Source organism: Hirundo rustica, chromosome 2, assembly GCF_015227805.2.
Source record: "Hirundo rustica isolate bHirRus1 chromosome 2, bHirRus1.pri.v3, whole genome shotgun sequence".
Lineage (NCBI taxonomy): Eukaryota > Metazoa > Chordata > Aves > Passeriformes > Hirundinidae > Hirundo > Hirundo rustica.
Genome location: NC_053451.1, coordinates 113816262 through 113840921, shown reverse-complemented (window position 1 = coordinate 113840921; position 24660 = coordinate 113816262). Strand labels below are relative to the sequence as shown.

General features: G+C 41.7%; 1 protein-coding gene across 4 annotated transcripts in view; it reads right to left on the bottom strand.

Annotated features, from left to right (window-relative positions):
• The window catches only part of HSF2BP (heat shock transcription factor 2 binding protein), a 66528-nt gene extending 42307 nt beyond the window's left edge, over nucleotides 1–24221 (bottom strand). For 3 of the 4 annotated variants that reach the window (XR_009207553.1, XM_058419356.1, XM_040055933.1), the window contains exons 1-7: nucleotides 24145–24221; nucleotides 21880–22030; nucleotides 17361–17464; nucleotides 13424–13573; nucleotides 9352–9490; nucleotides 7879–7996; nucleotides 3348–3451 (exon numbers count right to left, since the gene is read on the bottom strand). Coding sequence is in view for 3 of the 4 variants with exons in the window: in XM_058419356.1 (XP_058275339.1) it covers nucleotides 3348–3451; nucleotides 7879–7996; nucleotides 9352–9490; nucleotides 13424–13573; nucleotides 17361–17464; nucleotides 21880–22030; nucleotides 24145–24180 (802 nt within the window). In the remaining variant the exon portion in view is untranslated. The remainder of the gene's footprint in view (nucleotides 1–3347; nucleotides 3452–7878; nucleotides 7997–9351; nucleotides 9491–13423; nucleotides 13574–17360; nucleotides 17465–21879; nucleotides 22031–24144) is intronic. The other variant, XM_040055935.1, reaches the window with a different exon arrangement.
• Between the last annotated feature and the right edge of the window lie 439 nt (nucleotides 24222–24660).

The window sequence follows — 24660 nt, the reverse complement described above, 5'->3', positions numbered from 1 at the left end:
AAAGGAAAGTGGGGAAAAAAAACCAAAATAGAGACACACAATGTTGAAAAAACCCCACCCAATCAAAAAACCCAACCAAACCGAGGAAGTAGAGAAGAGCCTAGACTCCTTTTCTCCAGCACTCATTTGTTGGCAGATTCTGCATGATCAAAAATGAAAAACATTAAATTTAGTCTTTATTCTTAATAATACCTAAGCTGGTTGTTACTTCTTATTCTTCAGGAGATCCTTGGCAGAGTAATGTTCCAATCCACTTCTTTGTGAGTTACAGAATGGAGGTCTTATTGCATCTTTAGATGGAAAACACCAGAAAAAAAAAATTTACAAATCTCAGGTGGATTTCCACCCAGTATGATATAGGCCTCTTTTTCTGTGGCTGGGGACATGGCTTCTTTAATCTGAAAGTTATGTGAAACCCTCAGCCAGGACACCAACACAGGGACAGCAGCTGATGGAGGTAACTAAAGCTGTCTATTTTGTCCAAGATGGGAACAGCTGCTCTGCTAACAAATGGTGCTCCACAAGAGAAGAACTCTATTGATCCCACAAGCTGCTCCACAGACAGAAATCTGAGTCATCATTCATGTGCTTTATGCTGGCACCAGGCTGGGAAGGTGTAGGCAGGCACAGCTGATACCTACACAGAGGATTCAGTGATCAGTGTTGGTCATTAAAGGGCGTCCATCTTTTAGAAAGTTTTTAAAAGTCAGGGAAAAAAGGGAAGAAAAAGACAGCCCACCTCACGAAGTGTTAAAACTACAGAGACCTGCATTATCTTCAAAAATTGTGTTACACATTTGATTTTCTCCTATCGTTAGTACAGCCTCCAGCAGAAAGAGCCATTAAGAATTCTTGTTAATGAACATGAAGTCACACCAGCTCATCCCAAAGTTTCCCAAAGACAGTAGGACAGTCTGCTGTTAACATTCCTACTCCACTAGGAACCTTCATTAGATTTTCCCCCTTCTTTCTCTTCCAGTCAGCGCATTCAATGTCAAGGCACATTTCTGTCTCCTCAAAAATGCTGTGAGACAACTTGAATTAAATCCCTCTTTGCTTCAGATACAACAAAGGGAAATAAAGACAATCGAGTCAATTATTTTCTCTCTTCATTTAAAGGAAAGGACATTCTTCTTCAGGGAACAAGGATGGGCACAGACTGAGAACTCAGAGAAGGAATTTGAGGGATTTATCAGCTGCATACAAGGCAGTGGGAGAAAGATGGGCCTGATGTACAGGCTGAGGTCTTGGACACTTGTAGAATGACAATGGAAAAGCAAACAGGATGATTCTCTGAAAATAAATTAAAAAAAAAAAAAAATCAGAGGATTATTTCTGGGGCCTGTCTTAGTGGGAATGGTGATAAAAGCATACAGAACTGGAAAGCTGAGTCATGTCATAAGCCTTAATCAAAACAGGCTTTGAAGAAGCTTCCTGCAGGCAGGCAGCAGGTCCAGGATACTCTGCCAGCACTGGGTAGTGCTCTAATCTCCTGCATGGAAAAACCAGGACCTTATACTGCAGCAGCTCCAGGTGTTTAGGAGCTGAATCTTGGCCAACAGAACCTGAAGGTGCTGGTCAGGGAAACAGGAGAGGAGCAAGAGTGGGAGGAAGCTGCTGAATTTTCCAAGTAGAGACATTTAGGAATGGATTAAATGTTGGAAAACTATGGAGATCTCACACAAAATGATGGGAACAAGATCGGGTCTTGGATCTGACCCCTCATCTGATCAATCCAAACCAGCCAGCTCCCTCTTGACAGTAAGGAGACTTCCTCTGAAGTCAGGGATCTGAACCTGCAGAATTGCTTCATCTGAGAATCTTCCTCTCTTGCTGTAACTGGAGAAGTTTATTATCAAAAAGTCAAGGAATTAGCTATCATCACCCTTCTTTCTACAACCCAGCCATAAACCATTAGCACTTCCAAATTGCAGAGTAGCCTTTCCATTTCTTATTGCCATTAGTAGCTGCAAACTAATTATAAATGCTTCCCATTTCATCCTCTTACCTGTCCTAGGAGCCTTTTTCAGACAACAGACTGCATCCAATTATTATCTTTTTTGTTTTATCACAAAAACTGGAAGGGCGTATTTGGGAACTCATAGTCAGACAGGATTCTTCGAGGGTGTTTCGGGTTGGTATTTTTTGCTAGAACAGCTTATGTATATATTAGCCAACATAAATTAAAAGGAAAACCTGAAGTAAGACATGTAAAATTTCCAAGTACAGCTGAACAAAAGACCATGTATTTGATATTCTCTGAGGATCCCATTTTTATCAAAATATATTAAAAACTCCTATAGAAATGGTGTTTTCCCTTACAAGGATTACTTAATTTCCTGAGACCTTGGAAGAGAGAGCCTGTGGCATTCCACAGCAGGAAATTATTTAATGAAAAGCTTGAGCAGCTACATTTTCTGTAAAATAGTTAAGGGAACCATGAGCTATACAAATAGCTTTCAGTTTACCAACCCTAACCAAAGCTTCTTCAAAAAATTCAGCATCAAAATAATATCTGGAAAAAGCAGATGCAATCACTCTCATTTCAGCTGCTCCAGTTATTTACCAGCCGTACTTCAGCAAGGTTTTAGCAGCACAGAGGGATAATTAACCTTCCCAGTCCTATCTGCACACCAAAATCTCCTCATAAATCTTGAGAAAGCCCAGGCAGGGCAGTGTCACAGCTCTGTCCCCCTGCTGTCCCCCACGAGCTCTGCACGCAGCTGCCAACGTCAATCCCTGCTGGCTCCTGCACAGGGATTTGAAGCCTCCCAAAGATCAGAGCCTTGATGTCACTAATGTACCTGACAGTGACAACACAAGTCCTTGACGTCCTTGGAGTCCTGCACTGGCCAAAGGCTTAGCTGGGAATAGTTCTCCAGCCCTGGAGGCCCAAATCCTATCAGAGCACAAGGCTTCTCCTCAGCAAGAGACGCTTTACAATGGGTCAGTGAAGTTACAGACTTGGCTTCTTCCCCCAAAATGTGTACATTTTCCTTTGTTAATGGTAGTGAACAGATATGCATATTCCCCTTGAGGTTTATTTTAAAGTTGGTATGTGAAGACACAAGTGGCTGTTTCTTAAACCACTTCATCAAATTTCTCCATTCCCTATTCTTAAATCCACCCTTAAATTTTACATTAATGAAATATTGCATTCAGTGCCAAAAATTTTGTAGGAAGTACACATCTTCTCCCTCTAGCTGCTTGCCCTTTTTGTTTACTTTTATTCAGTCAAAAGCTGATCAGGTTACAGATATAAATTTCTGGCTTGTTATTTGCAACACCCATTGCAAATCTACAAAATCCCGAAAGTCACAGTTGACAAGGTTCTTAGAGCAACTTACCATTCAACAGCCACCAGAGCAGGGGAACAAAACCTGGACTTTCACTGATGTACTTCAAGCCTTTCAAGTTGATGCTCACATTGTAAAGTGACATTAGCATTAGCCTAGAATTCAAAAAAATAAGATGTGAGGGCCTTTGATTTCTTTGCATGCTTCAGCATCTCTTGCCATTTGTGCCAAGCATGTACCAATGCAGAAGCCTGTGCTCATAATCTGTATTTTGGTAAGAGAGATAAATCTCAAATGATGTACAAGCAATGTCGTGCAAACCTTTGTTTGTACTGTTATATCACATATTCCAAACACAGGGAAAAGAGTAAGAAGGTCTCAGGGAGGGGCTGGAATGTCCTCTGTTCTGGAGCCAGCCTGGCTACTGCTCCCTCTCATGCCTGAGATAAAACTGTGTGTCACTGCACCGCTACTATGTCCAAACAAAAGGGAAATGACAATTCCAAATGGACTTGACACCTCACATACAATTCTCAAACAAGGACTCACGGCTTAAGCTCCTAAGCCACTAGCAGATTTTTGGACACCTTCAGAAAGCAGAAAAGGCAGTGACCCATTGCAGGCTAAACTGAGTTTTCAGAACTGCCATTTATGTGCTCTGAGTTTGATCACCTCACTTATTAAGGAGGAGAAAGAAGGAGGAGCAGATTTATTAAATCTACTGCACCAGTGGCCACTGCCAAGCAGGGAGAGGTGCTCTGGATCTGAAATTGCAGCTGGTGAAGCCCATCCAGCCCCTTTTCATCCAGCCCCTGCAGCTCTGGGCGTCCAGAACAAGCCCTGACAAAAGAGCACAGCACTCCCTATAATCAGCCAGAATGGAAATGATCAATAAACCATCATCCTATAATGGCAATGTTAACATTTCTTGAGAATGTCTTTCACCCTTAATCTGTTTGACATTTGCAGTTAGAAATAAAATGACGCAAAAAGGCACTGCTGTGTTTGTGTTTTTATTTCACTTGTTTGCTTTGTGCAGACAAAAGGGACTGGTGGTGGTGATCCAGGGAAGCGCTGAGGTTTTTTGGAGTGCTGGAAAACCCCACAAGCCAATGCAGTGGCGTATCAATATGCAACAGCATATTTAATTAAACACACTCTAGGCACAACAGAAAAGCATTGCTAGGCCCTTTTATAACCACCTTCACCTCCAGTATCAGCACATTTTAGCAAGTTTTTTTTTGCAATAGTAATTGCAAAAGTGATTATTGAAGCAGACCTGACACAAATGATTACTGGATAAACAATACTTTCTGGAGGTTTTTTTTCCTAAAATGTGGAGCGAGTCTTAATTACGCATTTCATAATCTTCCTACTTAGACAAGCCAAATTTAATTAACATCTTGTACTACTGTATCTGTCAATGCTTTCTTTAAAATCTAGAACTAAAGGCACAGCTAAAGCCCCTTCTTGTTTTGTTAATACATGGGATTAGAATATAAAACATACTACTATGTTTAAATATGTCTCTTTGCTGCCACAAAAGCAAAGTTGAATATTCTTAGCCATTTAATTATAGCTACAAACAATTATGTAGATGTTTATTGACTGTGTAACTATTACAAATATTGAACAAATCCTACATCAATGAGAAGAAAACCTGAAGTCTTTCACACCTGCTATTTCAGAAAGGCAAGGACACCCCTGAGATTTCAGTCTCAGCTCTCAGGTCGATGCCTGGGATGTATTTATCCCATACTCACAGACCACAGTGGATATCACAGCAGCTTTGGAGTAAGTGACAGGTTCTCCCTGTAATTTTTTTTGTTTATATATTCATCCAAATAGAACACAGGATTGCTAGAATCAGTAGAGAGAGAGCTCCACTTTTTATCAGCTTACTTTGATACTGCTGTGTGTAGAACTGTTTCCTCCGATCTGTTACACAGCAATGAAAAATGTTTTTGAAAAGAAAAGCTAGAAAATAATAGTAAAACCTCAGAACTAAGCAAAAGACAACCACGGCATGTAAAATTAAAAGCTAATTTTTTCTTCAACTGATTGGATTATAAGTTGATGCCCTCCCATGTAACACCATGGTGATGCTTTAAGAAAAACACATTGCATTTCCAGAATAATGATCAGACATTCTCATCTGCGAGGAGTAGTTTTAAAAATGTATCTGTCTGTATGATTATGTATATAAATACATGTGTAAACATTATTTATGATGACTCCAAAGTCCATCTTCAACTAACTTTGAAATTGCACTAGAATTTATGGCAACCCTCATAACCTTATCTCACAGCTGTCTTTCATTTTGTCCTGCCTTATCTTCCCTATGGGAGGAGAAAAGGGAGTTCTGACACATCTGCTTATGAAAATGCTGATTAGGTTAGCCAGCAGCTAAAAAACCTTACATGCAAAGAACGATTTAAAAACAAATCAACCAACCTCCCCAAACCCCTTCTTTTCTGGGCTGCAAAACTGTAACACTTCCCAAAAGAATAAGAAAATAAATCTAGTGCTAGGAACAGGTTTTTTTAACTGAACAGTGACAAGACACATACAGAGCTCATTAAACAAAAACAAAAACAAAAAGGACTTTGTTTTGATTATGGACATGAAAGACAAACACAGGGAAACATTTTGCACTAAAACACTTGAGCAAATCAGGCTCTCTCATTCTCTGACAATGCCATGAAGGAACGTCCCTTCTGGCATTTGCTCTAATATCAGAATCCAGCATTTTTTTTTTTAATCCAATGTCTAGTTCAGAGTAAGGGAAAAAAAATGGTTCTGTGGGATATCAGAAAATATCATCACTGCACTGCATTCCAACGATTGTAACATATGCTTAATATTTCTGACTTATCACCTTGAGCAACCTCTTCTCCAAGCTTCCCTCCATTTGTTAGCCTTCAAAGCTGGCCCCTGTTGAATTCCTGGCCATCTCATGGGATTGTTCTATGTACATTTCACCAGCAGTACTGTATTGGCAGCCAACTTTACAACACCATGGGTAATTCTTCCGCCAAGAAGGCAGATTTTGAAGTGTAATAACAAGCAACCGAAGATATAAACTCAAAAGAAAGGCGCTCAAATCCAATTACATGAATACAATATGGAATGACCAAAAATAGTTTGTCTGGACCCTTAGACACAAATCCACCTGAAATTCAGAGTGCGTGTGTAGGAACATCTTCCCTCCTCCTCTCAAAGTCCTCTTTTTTTAATCTCATTTACAGATTCTGAAACAATACGAATCCTCTTTTCAGGGTTGTTCTTTGGTTTTGTTTGTTTGGCTGGTTTGATTTTTTTTTATACACATGAAGACACAAATTACCTTTTATTCTGTAAATTGAGATTCTCATACAATTTTTTCAGTTGGGATGTTATCAAAAAACCCCTACCACTGACCTTCAAGCCCAACACTTGGGAAACAGAGTAAGTAACTGATCTCAAATCATCAAGCCACTACCTACAGCACAGGCTGTTCAGCTTTCCCCTCACCACCCAGCAGGGAAAGGCAAACACCTTCAGAGGGCAACTTGCTCCCCCTCACATGAGCAATCACCTGACAGCACCATCTCCTCCCAGTGACTGTGGGAAGGAGCCCAGTCAGTCAGCAAATGCTTGACATCCCCCTCTCTGACAGCTGAGGTTAGGCAAGATAAAACCTCTCTAGAGTGAAGAACGAGCCTGATTCTGTGACTATCACATCCAACCTGCCTAAATGTGTGCCTGGACATGGTCAAGTTACTGTAGCTGACTGTTTGTCAGCTGAGCTGGGACAGCTGCCTGGGGTATGAACTGTTTGTGTATTTATGAAAAGACCACTGCAGTGGCTCAAACCACCCTCATGAACAAAGGAACCAGGTGTACAGGATCAGTGCTCACAGTTCAGCAGAGGAGCCACTCGTTAAGCAACAGTAATTTGCTCAGTCAAGGCCAAATACCCTCAGCTTGTAAGGTCTTGAAGAAAAAGGCAAAGACAATTAATTGTTTACTTAATCTCTCCATCAGCTGAAAAGCACTTTTGCAGTAGCTGAACTGTGCAACAGGGCCCTACCTTTAAAGCTGTATTGCAAGGTCACTTTACAAGCATTGCCTCTTAACTGAAGTGCGTAGTGAGTCTGGTTGCTGAAGAGCCTAAAATGATTTAATTTTTGCTCTTAGCAGATCCATAACTCACTTTCTTCACTAAGGACATGTGACATTTTACACTTCATATTAGAAGGGAACAAAAATGAGTTCCCATTTCCCACACCTTCTCTGTTCTAAAACTTGACCTCACACCTTTCTTATTTCACACCAAATTCATGACCCCCTCCCAAGCTAGAAGAGGGCAGCCCTGCTCACCTTTACAATATTATGGTGCTTAAGAGACTTGCCAAAAGACACAAAACCTGGATAAAGCTTTGTAGTCAACTCTAGTGTATCTGCAAGGAATGCTACTGGAAAAATTGTTTCCTCTCCAGGAAAGGAATAATGGGAGAGTGGGAAAACTACTGTCATCACTTGAGCTGCACTGCAAGATAATGCATTTCATCTAAAAGGGGCAAAAAAAAGCTCAACATACACTTTAAATTTGTTACAGAGTCCTGGCTTCATGTCTCCCAGGAGATGCATCATCGTGTCCAGTAATTCCCGACTGGAACTGACCAGGAACTCACGGCCACACGCCAGCGCAGCCACATCTGTGGGAAAGCACACAGCATCACCAAAAATCATGTTTCAAACAAAAGTTTATGCTAATTATCAGGACCACTAAAAAGACAGGCCAGCTGTGAAGAATGAACTATGGCAGTGATACAAACTTCAGAGTACATTCACCTATATAGCAAACACTGAACAACAAACACCGGTCAAGTTCCTCCAGAATTCTGCATTGGTAACCAAAATATTTATTCAGAATGCCCAGTGCCCCAACAGCAGCACAGTAAGTAGTGAAACAAAAGGCTGTATTCATCCTCAGGTCATGTGTGACCTGAAACAAAGCTGATCATTATAGGTTCCACCTTAAAGCAACGGGATTGCAGAGTTTTACAACCACTCAATTCAATATACCTGGCACATCACACAACCAAAACTCTTATGAACATCTACTCAAATGTTTTTTTCCTACCTCTCTGCAAGTGTGGCATTATTCAAGGCCAGACCAAAAGAGAAAATTATTTCCAAAGGCTACTGTTCCAAAACTGACTTTCCTTTATTATTTTCCCTTATACCTGCCCCCTATTCAGTGCAGTGACATAATGAATCAGATAGTAATTTTATTATTTTATTTATCTTTATTGACATCCCAACAGCTAAAAATCTGACATTTAGAAAAGCTGTTCATTCAAGATTTACTTATTTATAGCAATATGCACTGTTTTGTCTATCTTGTATCACGTTTTTAGTGTAATTTTGACAGTGACAATTTCACAGAAATTCAGATGATGTATCAACCTTATGCCTCACAGCCTCCCAAACCAAGCACAGTCATTCTACAACAGATATGTGGCTTTTTACTTATTTTCTGGCCCTAAAATAAAAAAAATTACTTAGTACGGAAGTCAGGTTTATAACCTTCTACTTCTCTTATACAGTGAAAGTGCAGTGTATCTGACAGCAACAAAAATTTTTAAGCACTTTCGTCTTTAGTCTACGCCTTAAGCTGGGGCTGATCTACTCACAGCATCGGCAATTTGTCATCTTGTAGATGTTGGCATCACGGGTGATTCACAAAGTAAATTGCTCAACGTGCACCAACCGATGTGAGCATACAAGACTGGTACAAGGTCTTTGTTTCATTCCAGACTGAGAGATGCAATAGGGAATTTCAGAACTCAATGGCTCTTACCTGTCTAATCCTTAATGATGTCGCAGAAGCGCCTGTAACAGAGGTGTCAGTAACAAAATTTGCTACAACTTTAGAAAACCAGAAAGTCACCCAAGATATCAACACTGACAACTTAACTTTGAAAAGCTGTATTTTCTGCAGCTTCTGTGAGCAATACACATTCCCAGTAGGTGTGGAACGCTACTCTGAGACACAACATTAACTTACTTGTTACAATCCCTGCCAAAGCCAATACAAACTGATTTTCCTCAGAATCCAAATCCTGCTGTTTCATGTCTTCACTTAATGACTTCACAAAGCTCTCCATGGTCTGGGCAGTGATTGTGAAAAACTTTACTGCTTTACTCTGCAAGTATGGAGAAGAAGAAAGATTACACACACTACAGCAACTAAAATCATCAGATGCTACAGTAAAACTGGTCCATCTTCCAAATTATTAAAACATCCAGTTACTTCAAGTAAACAACAGAAAATACCAGGTATTCACTGAGTGACATGCTTGATTCCCTAATATTTGAAACCATCACCTTAGAAGAAAACAGGAAATTACTCAATGCCACATTTATTCATAAAAGTGAACTACTGCATATCTACCTCCTAAGCAATAAAATATAATCAACCAGCAGAATTAAAGCTTATTATCAGAAGTGAGAATATTACTAGTTTTACAGTAGCTGAAGCAGGTGTTTCACATTTACCTGGCTTACTACAGTAGCTTTTGTCAAAATCAGCTGAAGACTGGAGACTTAACATGAAATTCCTAAGAAAGCAATGAAGTCCTCAGAAAAAGAAAAAAAAAAAAAAAAAAAAAAAAAAAAAAAAAAAAAAAAAAAGGGCAGAATTCAAATGGATCTTAATAGGACTCATTAATTGCTCATGACAGCATGGAGAGTAACAGGCTATGCAGAAATTTTTTGGAAAAGGAAATGGAGGTCTCTCCTGGGTCACAGGTTGAAAAGTCAACAATGTCATGTGAGAAAAAATCATCACCACAGCAGAGCACAGGAACAGGAGCACAGGCTGTAATTATGGGACAGTCTTTTCTCCTCAGCTGCAATGCTGCTCCATTTGGAGGTATCTCAGCTGAGGGAGCACCACCTGGTACAAAGCTCAGGGCAGGTCAAAGAGCCTGGCTTGAGGTGCAGAGTCCACAAAGGACAGAGAGACCTCTTTCTGTTTATTGGTAATTCTGACTAGTAAAACATTGCTGGAACTCTGTTTCACACAGAGGATGAAGGCTTTCATAACCAAAATAGTGTGGCAGAGAGCCCATAATGCTGGGTTTCCCAGTGTCTTTAATAATTTTTTCCAATTGTTTCATGAAGCAGATGAAACTTTTAGTCATTCCCTGCAGCGACCCAGCAGAAGAGTTCAAGAAATGCCTGAATTTTTATTATTCATTTTGTAAAGTGACTGAAAGTCTTAATACTTTTGCAAAATTACTGCTTTCACAGTATGTGCAAAGCTAGTGATAACATTTATTTATTCCTCCATTGCTGCACATTTGCCACAATTAAAGATGTACCGTTCCTGTGGGGTGACTTCAGCAAGAGGGGACAAAAAGGAGGCTCAGTCAACACAGTATCTTCACCAATGATGCTGTGGCCCCAGAACAACAGGAATGAAGGGATCATGAAAAAAGAGGAGGAAGATAAGTGCAATTCTGCATGTGCTGGATGTAGTTTTTATATGGACACCACTCCTCAAAGATGTCAACTTTAACACAAGCACTGACTAGAGGAAGCAAGAGGGGGTGAGAGAAAATGAAGAGCCCAACAAGTGATTATGAAAATATATATTGACACGGGAACATGAGGGTACTAAACACCTCGAGTAGTTGGTATGTTGCACAGAAAACACAGGAAACAAGAGAAATCTTCCATCTGTCAACCTCTTGAGGCTTCACTGGTGTCCTCTCTGCTGATCCTCCTTTCCAGAGAGCCATTACTTAACTCTCCAGCAGAGACTCATCGGGTTTATAAATAGCAAACATTGCACACTCTGCACAGTCCCTTATTAACTTGACGGCATTTTCACGGGACTGAAGAATGTCTCACCCACACACGTTGAGATAAGGACAGTTCTGAAAGCAGCCATGAAGGTGCTTGAGCTCAGATGGTGCAATGAACCCTCTGCTGTCTGTGGAACTCCTGTGTGAAAGCTCCAGGTAACAAGAAAAAATGCTGCCACAAAATATAAAGTCGTTTGTCACCATATCAGACAACTGAAGTAGCAAAACACCTTGCAGGATCCAAAATTTCTCAAGTTGAAGGAAGCCTTGATGCTGTTCTGAAATCAAACCTCCAGGTTGTATTTCCATGTGAGAAGCCTGTCATATCTGGCTGAAGCTTTTTGAAAGACATCCAAAACAATCTCATTGGAATTAATTTACTTCTTTTTTTGGTACATGCAGGTAGCAAACCTTGAAAACTCTCTCATGGTGCTTCTCTGGATGTATCTTCAGATTCTCTCCAGTAACATGGGCAAAACCAGCAGGCATCTCTCCCCCACTGCCTTGAGAACTACCTGTGCCACATTACAAATCCGCTGCTCAAGCTCTGACTTTCCCAGCCCTTATGGACACAAAACACAGATCGGTCACTAACATCACTTCAGCCCATTTGCATTACAGGACTGGAAGAAAGACCTACTTCTGTACTGCTTCAAAAGCTGCAAAAAGCTTGGGCATTGTTCCCTAAGGCATGACATGATTCTGAATTGATGCCACCTTCCCCATGTGCTTAAATATCAGCAGCAGTTTCAAAGCACCCTTGATGTTCTCATACGTTTCCAAACTTCACAGCACCTTCTCAGGGGAGGAGGGAAGAAGCTTCAAGCTGTACAACTTGTCCCAAAATAACCCAAACCAATTATGTTGTATGACAAATCTCCATCATCTTTTAATGACCTGACTCACTGCCAGTTGCAATCTGTGGTTGACACAATGCCACACGATCCATTTATGCTTTTCCTAGGAGTCTTGTTGCAAGCCCAGGCACGTTTCTTACTGTGTTATGTGCACCATCCCAAGGAAATGATGTCCCCAAATGTTGCTCTGATCTTCACCAGAAGTGCAGCAGCTCAACAGGCTTTAACGATTGCTGGAAATGACTACTAGAAGTATTTTGCATTTCAAACCCACCTAACCCCCAAAGTATTCCATTTTCACAGCTGGGTTTTTTACCTTCAAACAAATCTTCAGGCAACAGTTTTGTTTTTTACCTAATTCAACTGAATATTAATACTTAAGACTGCTTTCAAAAACCAGCCTCGTTCTTTAAATTTTAACTGATTTATACAGTGTTTTACAGTTGTTTTTCCCAGTAACTGCTGCTGCTTGCATTTGGAATCATCACAAGTTATCACTAATAAGGCAACACTGTACAGCTTTCTAATATCCAATATAAAGTTGTAATTGTATTTTGGAACACACAACTAGAACTCTTACAAACACACTGGTTTATCACTTATAATAACGAGCTAATCCTATTCACTCAGCTGTTCATCATGCTGCTGAAAAATCAAGCCAAAAGAAACTGTGGCATCAGTTCACTCAGATTAAAAACAGTAATTCCTTCTCATGTTGGCTGTGTCAAGAATGAAAATCATATTTTTATCAGGCCTGTTGCTCTAGTCCCTCCTAATTCCATCAGCTGCACTTGGCAGTGAAATTGTGGTAGTTGCAGTCTTACCATTGTCATTAACTGGTGTTGTTTTGGTTTTTGTGGTTTGTTACTGGTTTTTTTTTCCAAACAGTCTACTTTTCCATGTTTAACATTGATGATTTAATATGATCCACGAGCAGTAAGGGTCTCTAAATTTTCAAGAGTCATTCATTTATTAAGGCAGCAGGAAGATTTAAAGAAGTTGAAAATCAATGGATCTGTCTTTTCTCCATGGAAATAGCTCCTCCAAGCCCTCCACAGGCATGGAAACTCCTGCATGCACCCAGGAACTATTCTCTCCTTCTGTTAGCTTGTGAAGATATTTACATTGTGCTAACTGTAGCCTTGCTTCCAGTTTAGCTGTGTGTGGTGGAAAACAGATAACCCTCATTTGGTAACAAAAGAAATAATGACTGCATTTATTCAGAACACTTCACAGCTCCAACCCTTCTTAAATGAGAATGGATGGTTCCCAAAGAACACGCAAACCTGAAAACATTTTTGCTGTCCAGACAGTTTCTGAAATACATCCTTAAAGCGTGTTCCACAGCCAGGCCTTTGTTTTAGAGGCCTGAGAGCATTGCCAGGGGTCAGTATTCACCTGCCATACTTACTCCTCCCAGGATGGATTTCACAGCCTCCTCATTGCTGGACACCCCCCAGAGCAAGGTGCACACTGCTGCTCCCATCTCTGTGCAATACTCTGCCTGCTGCAGGAGCTGCTGCTTGGCCTCGTTCAGCTGCTGCCGCAGGTCCAGTTTCTCCTGGAACAGTGTAAGGAAATTTTGGTTGCACTTCACGTCTCCCACACCAAATTTCTAGGCTAAGGGACAGAACAAGAAACACAATCGTGGCCACCTCTGAAATGGAGGCTAACCCAGAGCATTGCAGACACGTTCCTTCTCTCCTGAGCTGTCTCTAAGTGGTGCAGGCTGACAGGAACCAGAAACTGTCCACAAGGTCAAACCAAGTGACCCACCGAGACTGAGTGGCACCTGGAAAAGACTGATAGGAGACATCTCCCCCTGAGCAAACAGCTCCATGTCTCTTCAGGAGAGAGGGGATTTCAGCATCAGAGGCCAGCCTTCCCTGACACCTTCCAAAAGATACAGGAAACATCTTACAGGAGGGGAGGGTTGTTTTGTTTTTCAAAACAGGCTTCTGCTCCAGCCAACATGGAACAGTTGCTGGATATCTAGGATAAATACTGCTGTCTCTTCCAACTCTTTTCTGATGGCATAGTCCTGAGCAGCAGTGGCAAAGCAAGACAGAGTCCCCGGAAAAACACACCTAAGGTTTGAACTTTGGAGCACCTTCCATTGCAAGAAAGCTGAAGCACCGCTGTAGATCCATGAGGTTCTGATCAACCTGATCTAGTGAAAGTTGTCCCTGCCCACAGCAGCAGGGGTTGGAATGAGGTAACACAACTCCAAAATCCCTTCCAGCCCAAACTATTCTGTGACACAATGATTCTAGGATCACTTAAGTGAGCTGCTAAACGGTTCTTGCCACAAAGCATAAAGAGAGAACAGATCAATCCTAGAGAACCAGAGCACAACTTCCATTTGGCAGTACTTTTTTCCAATCACTTGGGAAGCTGGCTGGAAGAGTATCATGGAATTGTGCAGGATTCTAGGTTTCACTGGCTTCCTATCAGCTGCCACAGGAGTAGCAAAGCTGCTGCACTTCTCAGTTTAGAGCCAGCACAGACAGTGAGATCAAGGCAGGGATTCTGCAGTCTGTGTCTCAAGGTGGGTGGGGGCTCCCAGCTAACTCCAGGTAGGGTGGCATTAGACAGTGCTGCAGGGAAAGACCAAAGCCAGTCCAGAAAAACTATGCTAATTCAAGTATTAAAACAGAGAGAATCACAGATTGCACAATGTTAAAAACCAGAAGGATCTTACTCTGCCCATTTTACAGACATGATATTTTCAAATTCACTGCAGAAAACTCCTCAGCTCAGCCTTCCCAGTGTGTTTGGCTGTCAGGATGAAGCATGGGGAAATGAGAAGGAATGTCTTCTATGTCAATTTTGAAAGCAACTAAGCAGAACAAGACTCTCAACCATGTATTGTCACCAAGACTTTAAGAATCTTGTTGGTTTTGGGGTTCACCTCAATGCTTCATGTTGAGAGTTTGTAAAGAATAGACATATAAACTCATCTGACAATTTACATAATATGGTGTCAACCAGTAGAGAGCTGTGTGTGCTCTGTCACCAACAACTTACTGAGCCTCCTGATCACATCCTCCAGCCTGATTTGCACTGCTGCTGATGGAATATGCAGGTGAGGATTTGTAAAGTTCAAGTTTCATTTCTCAAGTAGACTTCTGTGTGTTTTTTACTCTCTGGAGTCTCTCTTGCCTACATACGCAAAAGACTGACGCTCGCTGCTGATTCCATAGGCAGAACTCCCAGGAAAAGTCTCTTATTTCTTAATACTTTGATCGTTTTTAAGCAAATTAGCCAAATTCCATCTTTTACATGACTCACTGTCAGGTCTATCAGCTTTTCTGCCACCATGTGCATCCACAAAATGTCCTCAGGCATCTTCCTGCCTAATCCCTATATTCTCCCTGCCTAATCCCTATATTCTCCCTGCCTTTTCCACACTGTCCTAAACTTAGGGAAATGTATCTTTAAAACATTTTATTTGCATTTGGATGCTAACACTGAGTAAGACATAAAACACAGTAATACCAAATCTAGATCCCCCAACAAGCATGCAAAGCCAGCAGAAAAAAACGCCAGAATTTTTAATAGATCAAAAGCAACATCAGAACAAAGATATGAGGCAAGGAAAACAAAATAGTACATGCAAGAGCCAGGAAAATAAACAGAGCCTGCAAAAGCAAATAACCTGGCTGGAAGCAAGGCTCCAAAGAGCTCACATCACCCAGCAATCCCTGTGCTATGCAACACCACCATCTTCAGGAAAAGGTCAAGGCACAAAAACACAGCAGTGCCCAAGTATGGAACTGCAAAGAGACAGACAAAGGAGACATTAGCCAAGAATAACATGTGCACTTCAAGTTTTGCTCGGGTTCAGAAAGCACAGGAATTCCATAATCAGTGATACAGCTCAGCAGAGAGAATTTGGAATGCAAAATGTTGATTTATGACGGCCTAACAAAAGGACACTGCTCAACCAGAAATGCATTTATTCCATGTTTGTTTCAGTGAATAATTTTGTTCTCCTTTAGAAGAGATATATGTAGAAAATAATTCAGAAACTCTTACACATGGATGCCTAGAGCAGAACAACAACCAAATGAAAAACACCAGAAAAGTGATTAAAAGGAACAAAAGTCACTCATATATGCACACAATCTTGTTGCATCCTGAGGAGTTAAAGGCCTTCACAACATCATGAGCACAATCCACTGAAATACACCTTCCTGGCATTTAACAGAACCCGGTCAGACAACTGCCACACACTGCACAACAGCAGAGACATGAGGACAAGAGCCTGGAGCAGAAACACCAAAACAACTGTTCCTAGGAATCTATCCATGCTTTAAGTAAAACTCATCCACAAGAAATCATAACCCCAAAGCACCTGCCCTTTATTTTGTAGTACCAACAAGAATCATGGGTGGGACTTGTTTCATTAATATCTAAAGCAACAGCATTCAATTTTATAGGGATTTTATCCTGCAACTGAAGACCTCACTGCAAAGCAAAATGAACTCTGTATCTACTGCTGAACTGCAACGTCTATCCCAGAAGATATTTATTTGAAATAAGGAATATCCAGATTGACAACAGTTCCATCATATCAAACTTCATTCCAGAGTGTCTCATCTACACAGATGTGCACTGAAAGTGCATTTCTGAGCCCTCTGTTATTCCTTTTCAAAAATGAAGTAAGTTTTGTGGTTCATCTGCCTTTGTGCAATCCCAAGGCTGGCAAATGCCAGCTGTACAACCCCACCTGCTGACTACTGACGGTGGCTCCGAGGAAATGAACTTTTGCAGCAAATAATCACCACTGATTCTCACGGAGAATCTCATTTGAACCCAAATGGCTTCACAGTCTGGGAAGTCAGTGTCTTTGCTATTCCTTAATTGTTAACAATCTCCCCTCTCATAATCACTAAATACAATATTGACAGAGCAAGAGGAGCCCTGAAATTGCTCTTTGATTCTCAGCTGTACATGGCAATTGGATCAATAGATGCTTTGAGAAAGACTATTAACACTAAACAAAGGTACACAGCTCACAGCAAACCAAGAGAGGCTGCTTTCATTCTGTACCTTGCACTGCTTAAACTGTCTTCTATTGTCCTTTTTTCAAATATGTTATAGCAATGTTAAATTCACAAGAACTGATTCTCTGAAGGACCTTTTGATTCCGGCTATCTTCCCAAATACCCGGTGTTTTACTTCAACATGTTAATACGGATATGGATGACTATTTGGATAGAAATCCCAAACTGTTTTTGAGACTGAGGGTTCATTTTGTGGCATGAATATGAAAATTTTATCATTACTGCTTTTGTTATCAAAACTCAAACACACAGATATCAATGTCCTGGCAGCAAATCTACCTTCTTCTCTCTCATGCAATCTGCCTGGGCCGTTTCCAGACGCGCTCTGAAGTGTTCACAATCCATTCTCAGCTGCTCTATTTCCTCCTCCTTTTTCTCCAGGTCTGTGACAGGATAAATCAGACAAAAGAAAGAAGGAACACGTTAAGGGCCTGCATTAAAGCAAAGAGAATCCACCAAGTGCACGTTACTGAGGTGCCTCAGCCGTTTGCTTGTGCGAGATCACCCCCCCGTGGCTAAACAGGAATCTCACAATTTGCTGTGTGGCAACAGCTCTGAGAAAGCAAACCAACACTCTGATTTAAAAGATTCACATCTAGCTGATAAATACTGAGGGCTGAGACGATTTTTTAAAATTTACTCCGCTTTCTACTTTGTTTTCATGTTGGTTTCCATGAAAACTCTGTGAGTGACATTTCACCCAAGTCAGTGACTATATTAAAAACTAAGAAAAATACCAACAGTAATCAAAAGTGAATGTTTCAATCTACAATTTACAACTTACATGGACAGCAGGAATGAAAAGCAATTATTCCAAATGTTTTTAAATAATCTTTATAAAGTAATATAAGCAACCTGGGCCAGTGAATGTTGCCCTTATGGGGTTAGAACTGGATGATCTTTAAGATCCCTTCCAACACACTCTGTGATTCTATGATTATAAACTGTTTAAACATTATGTCAGTTACAAGCAAATTTTATGATTCCTTTATAAAATTAATTTCTGATGTTATCAAACTTCTGATGTTATCAGAAATTCATTCTAATTTAGGCACTTTATTTTAGTGAACAGAAATCAAGGTAAAAGTATTCCATTTCACCAGCATGATGCCTGTTTAAAAAAATTCTCTTTGAAGGACAGTTTGAACAATACCTGTGTATTGTATGTTACTTATAAAAACACAGTCTTGAATGCTTAGTATTTATACTGAAAAAAAGGAAACATGTTTTTGTAGTTCCAAAAAGTAAAATCCAAACAGCATCTACTGTAACCCTGGTTAGTTAAAAAAAAAAAAATAAATTACACCCCACTTCAAACACCATACCCTTGAACATGACAGTTTGGTCTACAGCTTCACACACTTGAAATATTTCCCCCAACATGTGACAGCATTTTTCAATGTAATTACCAAAAAAATCGTATCAAATTCTATCATGAAAAGACATCATAAAAAATTATCCAAATATGTTCTTATTAAACAAAGGACTTGGCTTCTGGCATTCTATTTAGTAGTTCTACATGATTTGAAAAGAATTATCTTCCTGTTTTGGTCTTAATTGACAAGCTTATCATCTTAAATATACACACATTGCTTTGAGTAGCCTGTATAAAAGGAGAAAAGCTTTTTGTGGCTGATTTATCTGGAGAGATAGAATGTATTTCCACCCAGCCCTTATGTGATTCCAAGCCAGCAACATTTTATAGCAGAAAGCAAAGAGGCAAGGCAAGGGTTCACTGCTGAGAAACATCTCTGTGCCAGGACACACTCTCTGAGCAACTCAGTTTTTCAACCTGCAGTGCAAAGGAAAAGAATGGAGGAATGGATTAATTGAGTTTTTGAGGATAACTCTGGTCAGTGGCAAGAAACCTCCCTTCTGTCAAGTGAAGAGAGTTCAGTCTCATGCACTTCTGACTATGTGGGTGTGAGTCCTAGATGTCTGGAGCAGGAGTAGAACATGCTCTGCTTAGCTATAGGAGGCCAAGAAATCTGTTCAGCCTTGCCAGGTAAATTCATCCAGTGAAAATCTCTGTCCCTGCAAGGAAACAAGCGCTCCAGAAAGAGAAGAATCACTTCCAGCCTTTGAGAGGATAGATGCAACCTGAATACAGCCAGCAGACGCACAAAGATGCCACATCCTTCACCTGCAAACTTCAAAGGTCCTGGAACTACACCTGAGCCAGGAGAATAATATTGACTACTGAGTATTAACACAATGCTACCTGGGGTTTTTAAAGGGCTTCAGATAAAAGAAGGATGTGTCAACATCCTCAAAGGTATCACAATGTTTTATGTAGAAGGGGGAAAAAAAAGGACAATAGTGAAAGCTGCTGAAAGAGACTTACTTCTAGTTGTTCCTCGTTTGTGGAAGCTCCCCAGCTGTGCCTTTGCTCTGCACACAAAGAAGCAGCTTTCACTACCAATTTGTGATAGTGAGTAAAAACAAAAAAAAAAAGAAAACTGAAATGGCACCTTCACACAAAGAAGAAATATGTAACTTCACCAGTGCAGGGGTAACTCAGGCCCTGGGAAGGAGTGACACTTGCTCCGAAAAGAAAGACTCAAAAGCAGAATGAGACGCTGGGCACAGGGAAGAGAAAGCCCTCATTTCAGATGTGAGGTAGACTCGTTCTCACCCACAGAAAGTTACAGGTCATACCAGGAGATTTTCTGTGCCAGAGATGTAATCTCAAAGCTCTGGGAGGTGGAGAACTGAGTACAATAGGGATGAATGCCAACAAATGATGGAATTCCAATTCTACTGATCCAAATGCTAGATCAATGTTAAATGCTATTTTTAACACTTCCCAAGTGGAGTGAGTTCCACTAAACATATCCATAATAATACAGAAAAATTGCTGGAGCTGTATTTCTAAGCCTCCTGGAGCCAAGCACTCTTCCTGAGAAGGGTAATGAGAACAAAACAGAACCCTCTTTTCGAAATGAACAATTACCCTGGCAAAAACCTTCATGAAGATGCCGACAGCCTGAAAAGTAGATGTTAGCTGCACTGAGCATTGCCAGCTCTGATCTCAGACATCACCCCAGGAAAGCCACAGGAAATGGGTGTTCTACTGACCCACACACACCAGTGAAATGTACAGAGATCTCAAGGTTTCTCAAAGCTGTTCAAGACTCCATCAGTCTCACAGCTGAATGGGCCAGGGGTGTTGGAAGTCTCTGACTGTAATCTGCACTTCTTGAGGAGCAGGAGACTCTGCTGCTCAAGCACACTTCAACAGCACCCAGAAAACTGCAACAGCTGATGGAAATGTGGAGATGAACAAATCACACATTAGGCTTCCGTAAGAACGACATGAAAAACCATCTCTAGGAGCTGCCAGGACTCCTGTGAGCTTCACATGCAACACCAATGTAGCAAACAGCACCATTCTGAGAGTGAGGGCTGCTTGTGTCCCTGTGATGCCCAACCTTCAGTGATTTGTACGCTCCAAAGCCTCCTTTCTGTCTACCTTATTTCATGCTGCAGAAGTAGGAGAAGAGTGCAGCAGCAAAAATCTCCACTTGTCCAGCTGTAGGGGCACACATGGCCAGAGCCTGAATAAATATTCAAATGACTTCATCACCTGCAAGAGAAATCTCCACAGTGGAGAAACACTCAAGAGAATTCAAAGGCTGGCTCAGCTTCAGGTCATGCCCTGGAGGACCCAGAGAATGCTGGGAAGCCAGCAGAATATTTCAAGGAGTCTTAAAATCCCCAGGTTGATGCCATGAGCCTGCTCGGGATGGCCCCGACAGTATCTCCTCAATGCCTGGCATAAGGAATATAAGAAGGACCAGTGAAAGGAATCTCAAGACAAGTAGGTAAAAACTAATTAAGGAACTTGAACACTTAATGCAACTGGAAACAGTCCCTGATGCCTTGCAAGAGCACAAAGAGAACACTTCCAGATCCTATCCACTGCTTGTGACACGGAAGAATCTTCCCAAGGACTGGATCACTGAGGCAGCTGGAAGCTCTGCCCCAATAGATTACATTGTCACACACAGGCCTTGAGGCCCTGTCTTGCTCTTCCTCAGCTGGCTGTTGCAAATTAATTCCCCATTTATCACTTGATATCTTAGAATAGACACACTCTCTGGAACCTGTCTCAGTGCTTGTTGCATGTCTTTTCAGGCAAACCCAAATCCAGGTAAATTGTACGGCTGCAGGGAAGCTACAGGCTAGGGATGGAGCTGACTCCTAGCTGGCCCTGAGGGCACATTGGGAGTGGGGTAATTTTTGAAAAAAAATAATGCACAGAGAAACCCAACATTGAAAAAGTGGACTTTGAGGACAACAGTAAAAAGACTTTTATTACAGTATCTTTTTTTTTAATCAGTAAATTAGTAAAGCATACAAGCTAAGAAACAAGACAGGCCAGATACAAGATTAACTCACTCTTCCTTCAAATTTTTGCCCACTGCTATTTACCATTATTTTGTTGCGGTTTTTTTCTTCTGTGCAAAGTGACCTTCTGAAAAACACAATGCTTTTGCCTTTTCTCAAAAGGAAAATACATTTTTTCCCTCATACAGCTTCCCTTACTACCTGAACTATGTATGTTTTTATCCACAGTAAAATATTTTTTAAAGATGAATTTGACATGTCTGATTATTCCTAAGGCAGCCTGTAATTTTCTTCACTACAAACACATTAATTTATTGAAGCAGTCACTGAACAACACAGTTGAATCTGGAATAACTCCACAAACTCTACAACTATTTTTGGGGCACAACAGTTTGTTCTAAGCAGCTCTGGCAGAAACTGCAAGAGCTTGTAAGATAGTGCTACTCACTTGATTCAATAGCATCCAGCTTCTGGAATGTCCCCAGGATATCTCCATTTACTATTTTGGGTAAGAAATCCCGCAGTTGCATAACTTCAGTTGTCAGCCTTTCCAAATCCCTCCTTCTAACTTTTACGAATTCCTCTTTGGTCTCAGCCTTCTGAAATAAAACAGCAAAGCAGAACAAACAAACAAACCAACAACCAACCAAAGACACTGTTACAGTCCTGTAGTGCTTTTCTGCCTCAACTTCTTTTCCTGGATAAAAATATTTCTTTCTATGACATACTTTCAGAATTTTGTAACTTTTTTAAGAGAACTATCCAGCAAACAAACCCAAAAGGTTGGTTTGTGGTTGACCTTTTGACTGTAATCTTAATTTTTGCCACTCTGGCTCAAAGTAAATAGTATCACCTCTCTGCATGTGTTTCTTCACCTAAAATGTGTGCAACACATCTGAAAACACTGCAAAAATTAACACTCACATTTTAAAATGAGAGCGGCATACACCAAGCTGTTGTTTCATGACTGTCGTAAAGGATACGATTATTCAGCTTTTTAATTAACTCAAACATTTGCAAGATCCTCGGTCCTAAATTACAACAACTCCTTTGGAGGAAACTGCACAGTTCCCAAACCAATTTATCTTTTGGGAAGAGCAAAAATAATTTGCAGCCATCTGCAACCTAATCTCATATAAATAATTTAATCCTGGAGTAAGAGAGAAATGTTTGCTAGCTTCCTCTCCTACCAAACTATAGGTATAGAACAATTTTCATGCAATATTCCAGCAGAATGTGTGTTAATTTTAAAACTACAGAGCAATTTCTGTACAAAAAAAACCCATAAAGTCCAATTTCTGATGTGCACTCTGCTGGATGTTAAAAAGGCTGATACATACACACCAACAAAAAGAAAGTTTCAACATGTTTTGACAAAAACATCAATCACTTAATTCGCTTTCAGAAAGCAAAATTCTATCTTAGTACTGCTTTGCACTGCAGTGAGAACAGTGCTGACAAAATGAGATTTTTTTATGTATCACATCTTATTCCAGAGGGAAGAGGCTAATAAAATCTCTTCTCCTACAGGTTTAAAATGTGCCATCCCCATAGACTCTCAAGAGCAGACACACAAGACAAATGGAAGCCATCCACTCTAAGCATTCCCTACAATTCTTTCTGCTTCCCTACTTCCTCAGATTGAACATTTCCTTTCAGTTTTGCTTCCTTCTCTATTTCCTTCCCAGCTGTCTTTCAAATCCAGAGAGTTTTGGGACAGGTCAGTCCCAGCTCTGCAGGTTCAGTGCTCTAATGAAGGTATGGAGGAAAGATTCTGCTTCAACTTGAACTGTAAGGTCTAAGTTACACCTAGGAAGTGCTTATGGCAAGGTTCATAAGGCCAAGTAGCACCACACAACCTGACCCTAGAAAAATTCCACTCATCTAGTTCTCAGGAAAGCATGGAATAAGCACATGGGAAGAGGAGTCTGTAGAGGCATGCCATCTGCGTGTCAGCAACCATGAATCACAGAGAGAATTCAGTATTGCTTAGAGTTATGGAGCAGAATTTGGTTCATAAAAATAGCTCTGTTCACTAGCAGAAGCTGAATTCAAATAAAACACATTGTGAATCACTGGCGATGAGATATGAAACATGCACTATGGAGAAAATTCTCATTTATAGTCCCCACTGTAAGCACAGGTCTTTGCAGTGCTGCAGTACAGTAGACAAGTTTTATTTTCTCTGTTTAAGCAGCTTCTCCACATCTCTCTGCCCTACAAGAGTATATTAAAGGCAAATACAGACAGGGGGGAACAGGAGTGCTCTGTCCAGTCCTTACAGTAACAGCAGGTGCTACAGGAAGTAGGAAATTTGACTTCACCGAGTTCTTTCACAGGGGTCAAGTCCCCCAGTTATGCACCTGAGCTCATGTCCTGCCTGGCGTGAGCCCAGAGAAGGGAATCCTCCTTCCCTGCCACTCGAGGGGGCCGAACAGGGCAGAGCTCCCAGCTGCCGACGGACCCTCAGCAGGGAATCACTGCCAGCCCTTTCCCCACTCACTCCCCACCAGCCCTGAGTGCCTCTGGCACCGCTCTACAGCCCCCACCACGCTCCCCTCTCCCTGCGGCCCCGCCATCGCCCCCTGAGGGCCCCCTCAGGCCCAGGACCACCACAGGGACCCCGCTCCTTCTGCTCCTCGGGGCACCCAAACCCGCATGGACCCGCGGGCCGGGCCCGACCTCAGAGCCGGCCCCGAGCCGCTCGCGATACCTGCGCGTCGCCAGCGGGGCCGGCGCTGCGCCACATCGCGACAGCGGCGACAGCGGCGTCGTGCGGGACCGGGCAAGGGCGTGAGGGCGGGAAAGAGCCCGCTGTGACCACGCCCCTGCTGCGCCACGCCCACCCCCATTGGGCGGACGCGCTCGGGGCGGGGTCTGGGCGTGGTCTGGGCGATGAGGCCCCGCCCCCGCCCCGCCCGGAGCGGCCCCGGGACAACGCTGCGATAACACTGGGATAAAACTGGGATAACGCCGGGATAGCACCGTGACAATGCCGGGACAATATCGGGCTGCTAGGGACGGCCAGAGCAAGGCAGGGTTGTGGGGAGCTGCAGCCCGGTCATGCTGTGGTGCTGCTGGGGCTGGAGGCTCCAGCTGGGACACCAGGTTCGGAGGCAGTATTGACCTGCTGAGCAGGGAGGCTCTGGAAGGGGGTCTGGACAGGCTGGATGGAAGGACCGAGGCCAGTGGTGTGAGGTTCAGTAAGGCCAAGGGCTGGGTCGTGCAC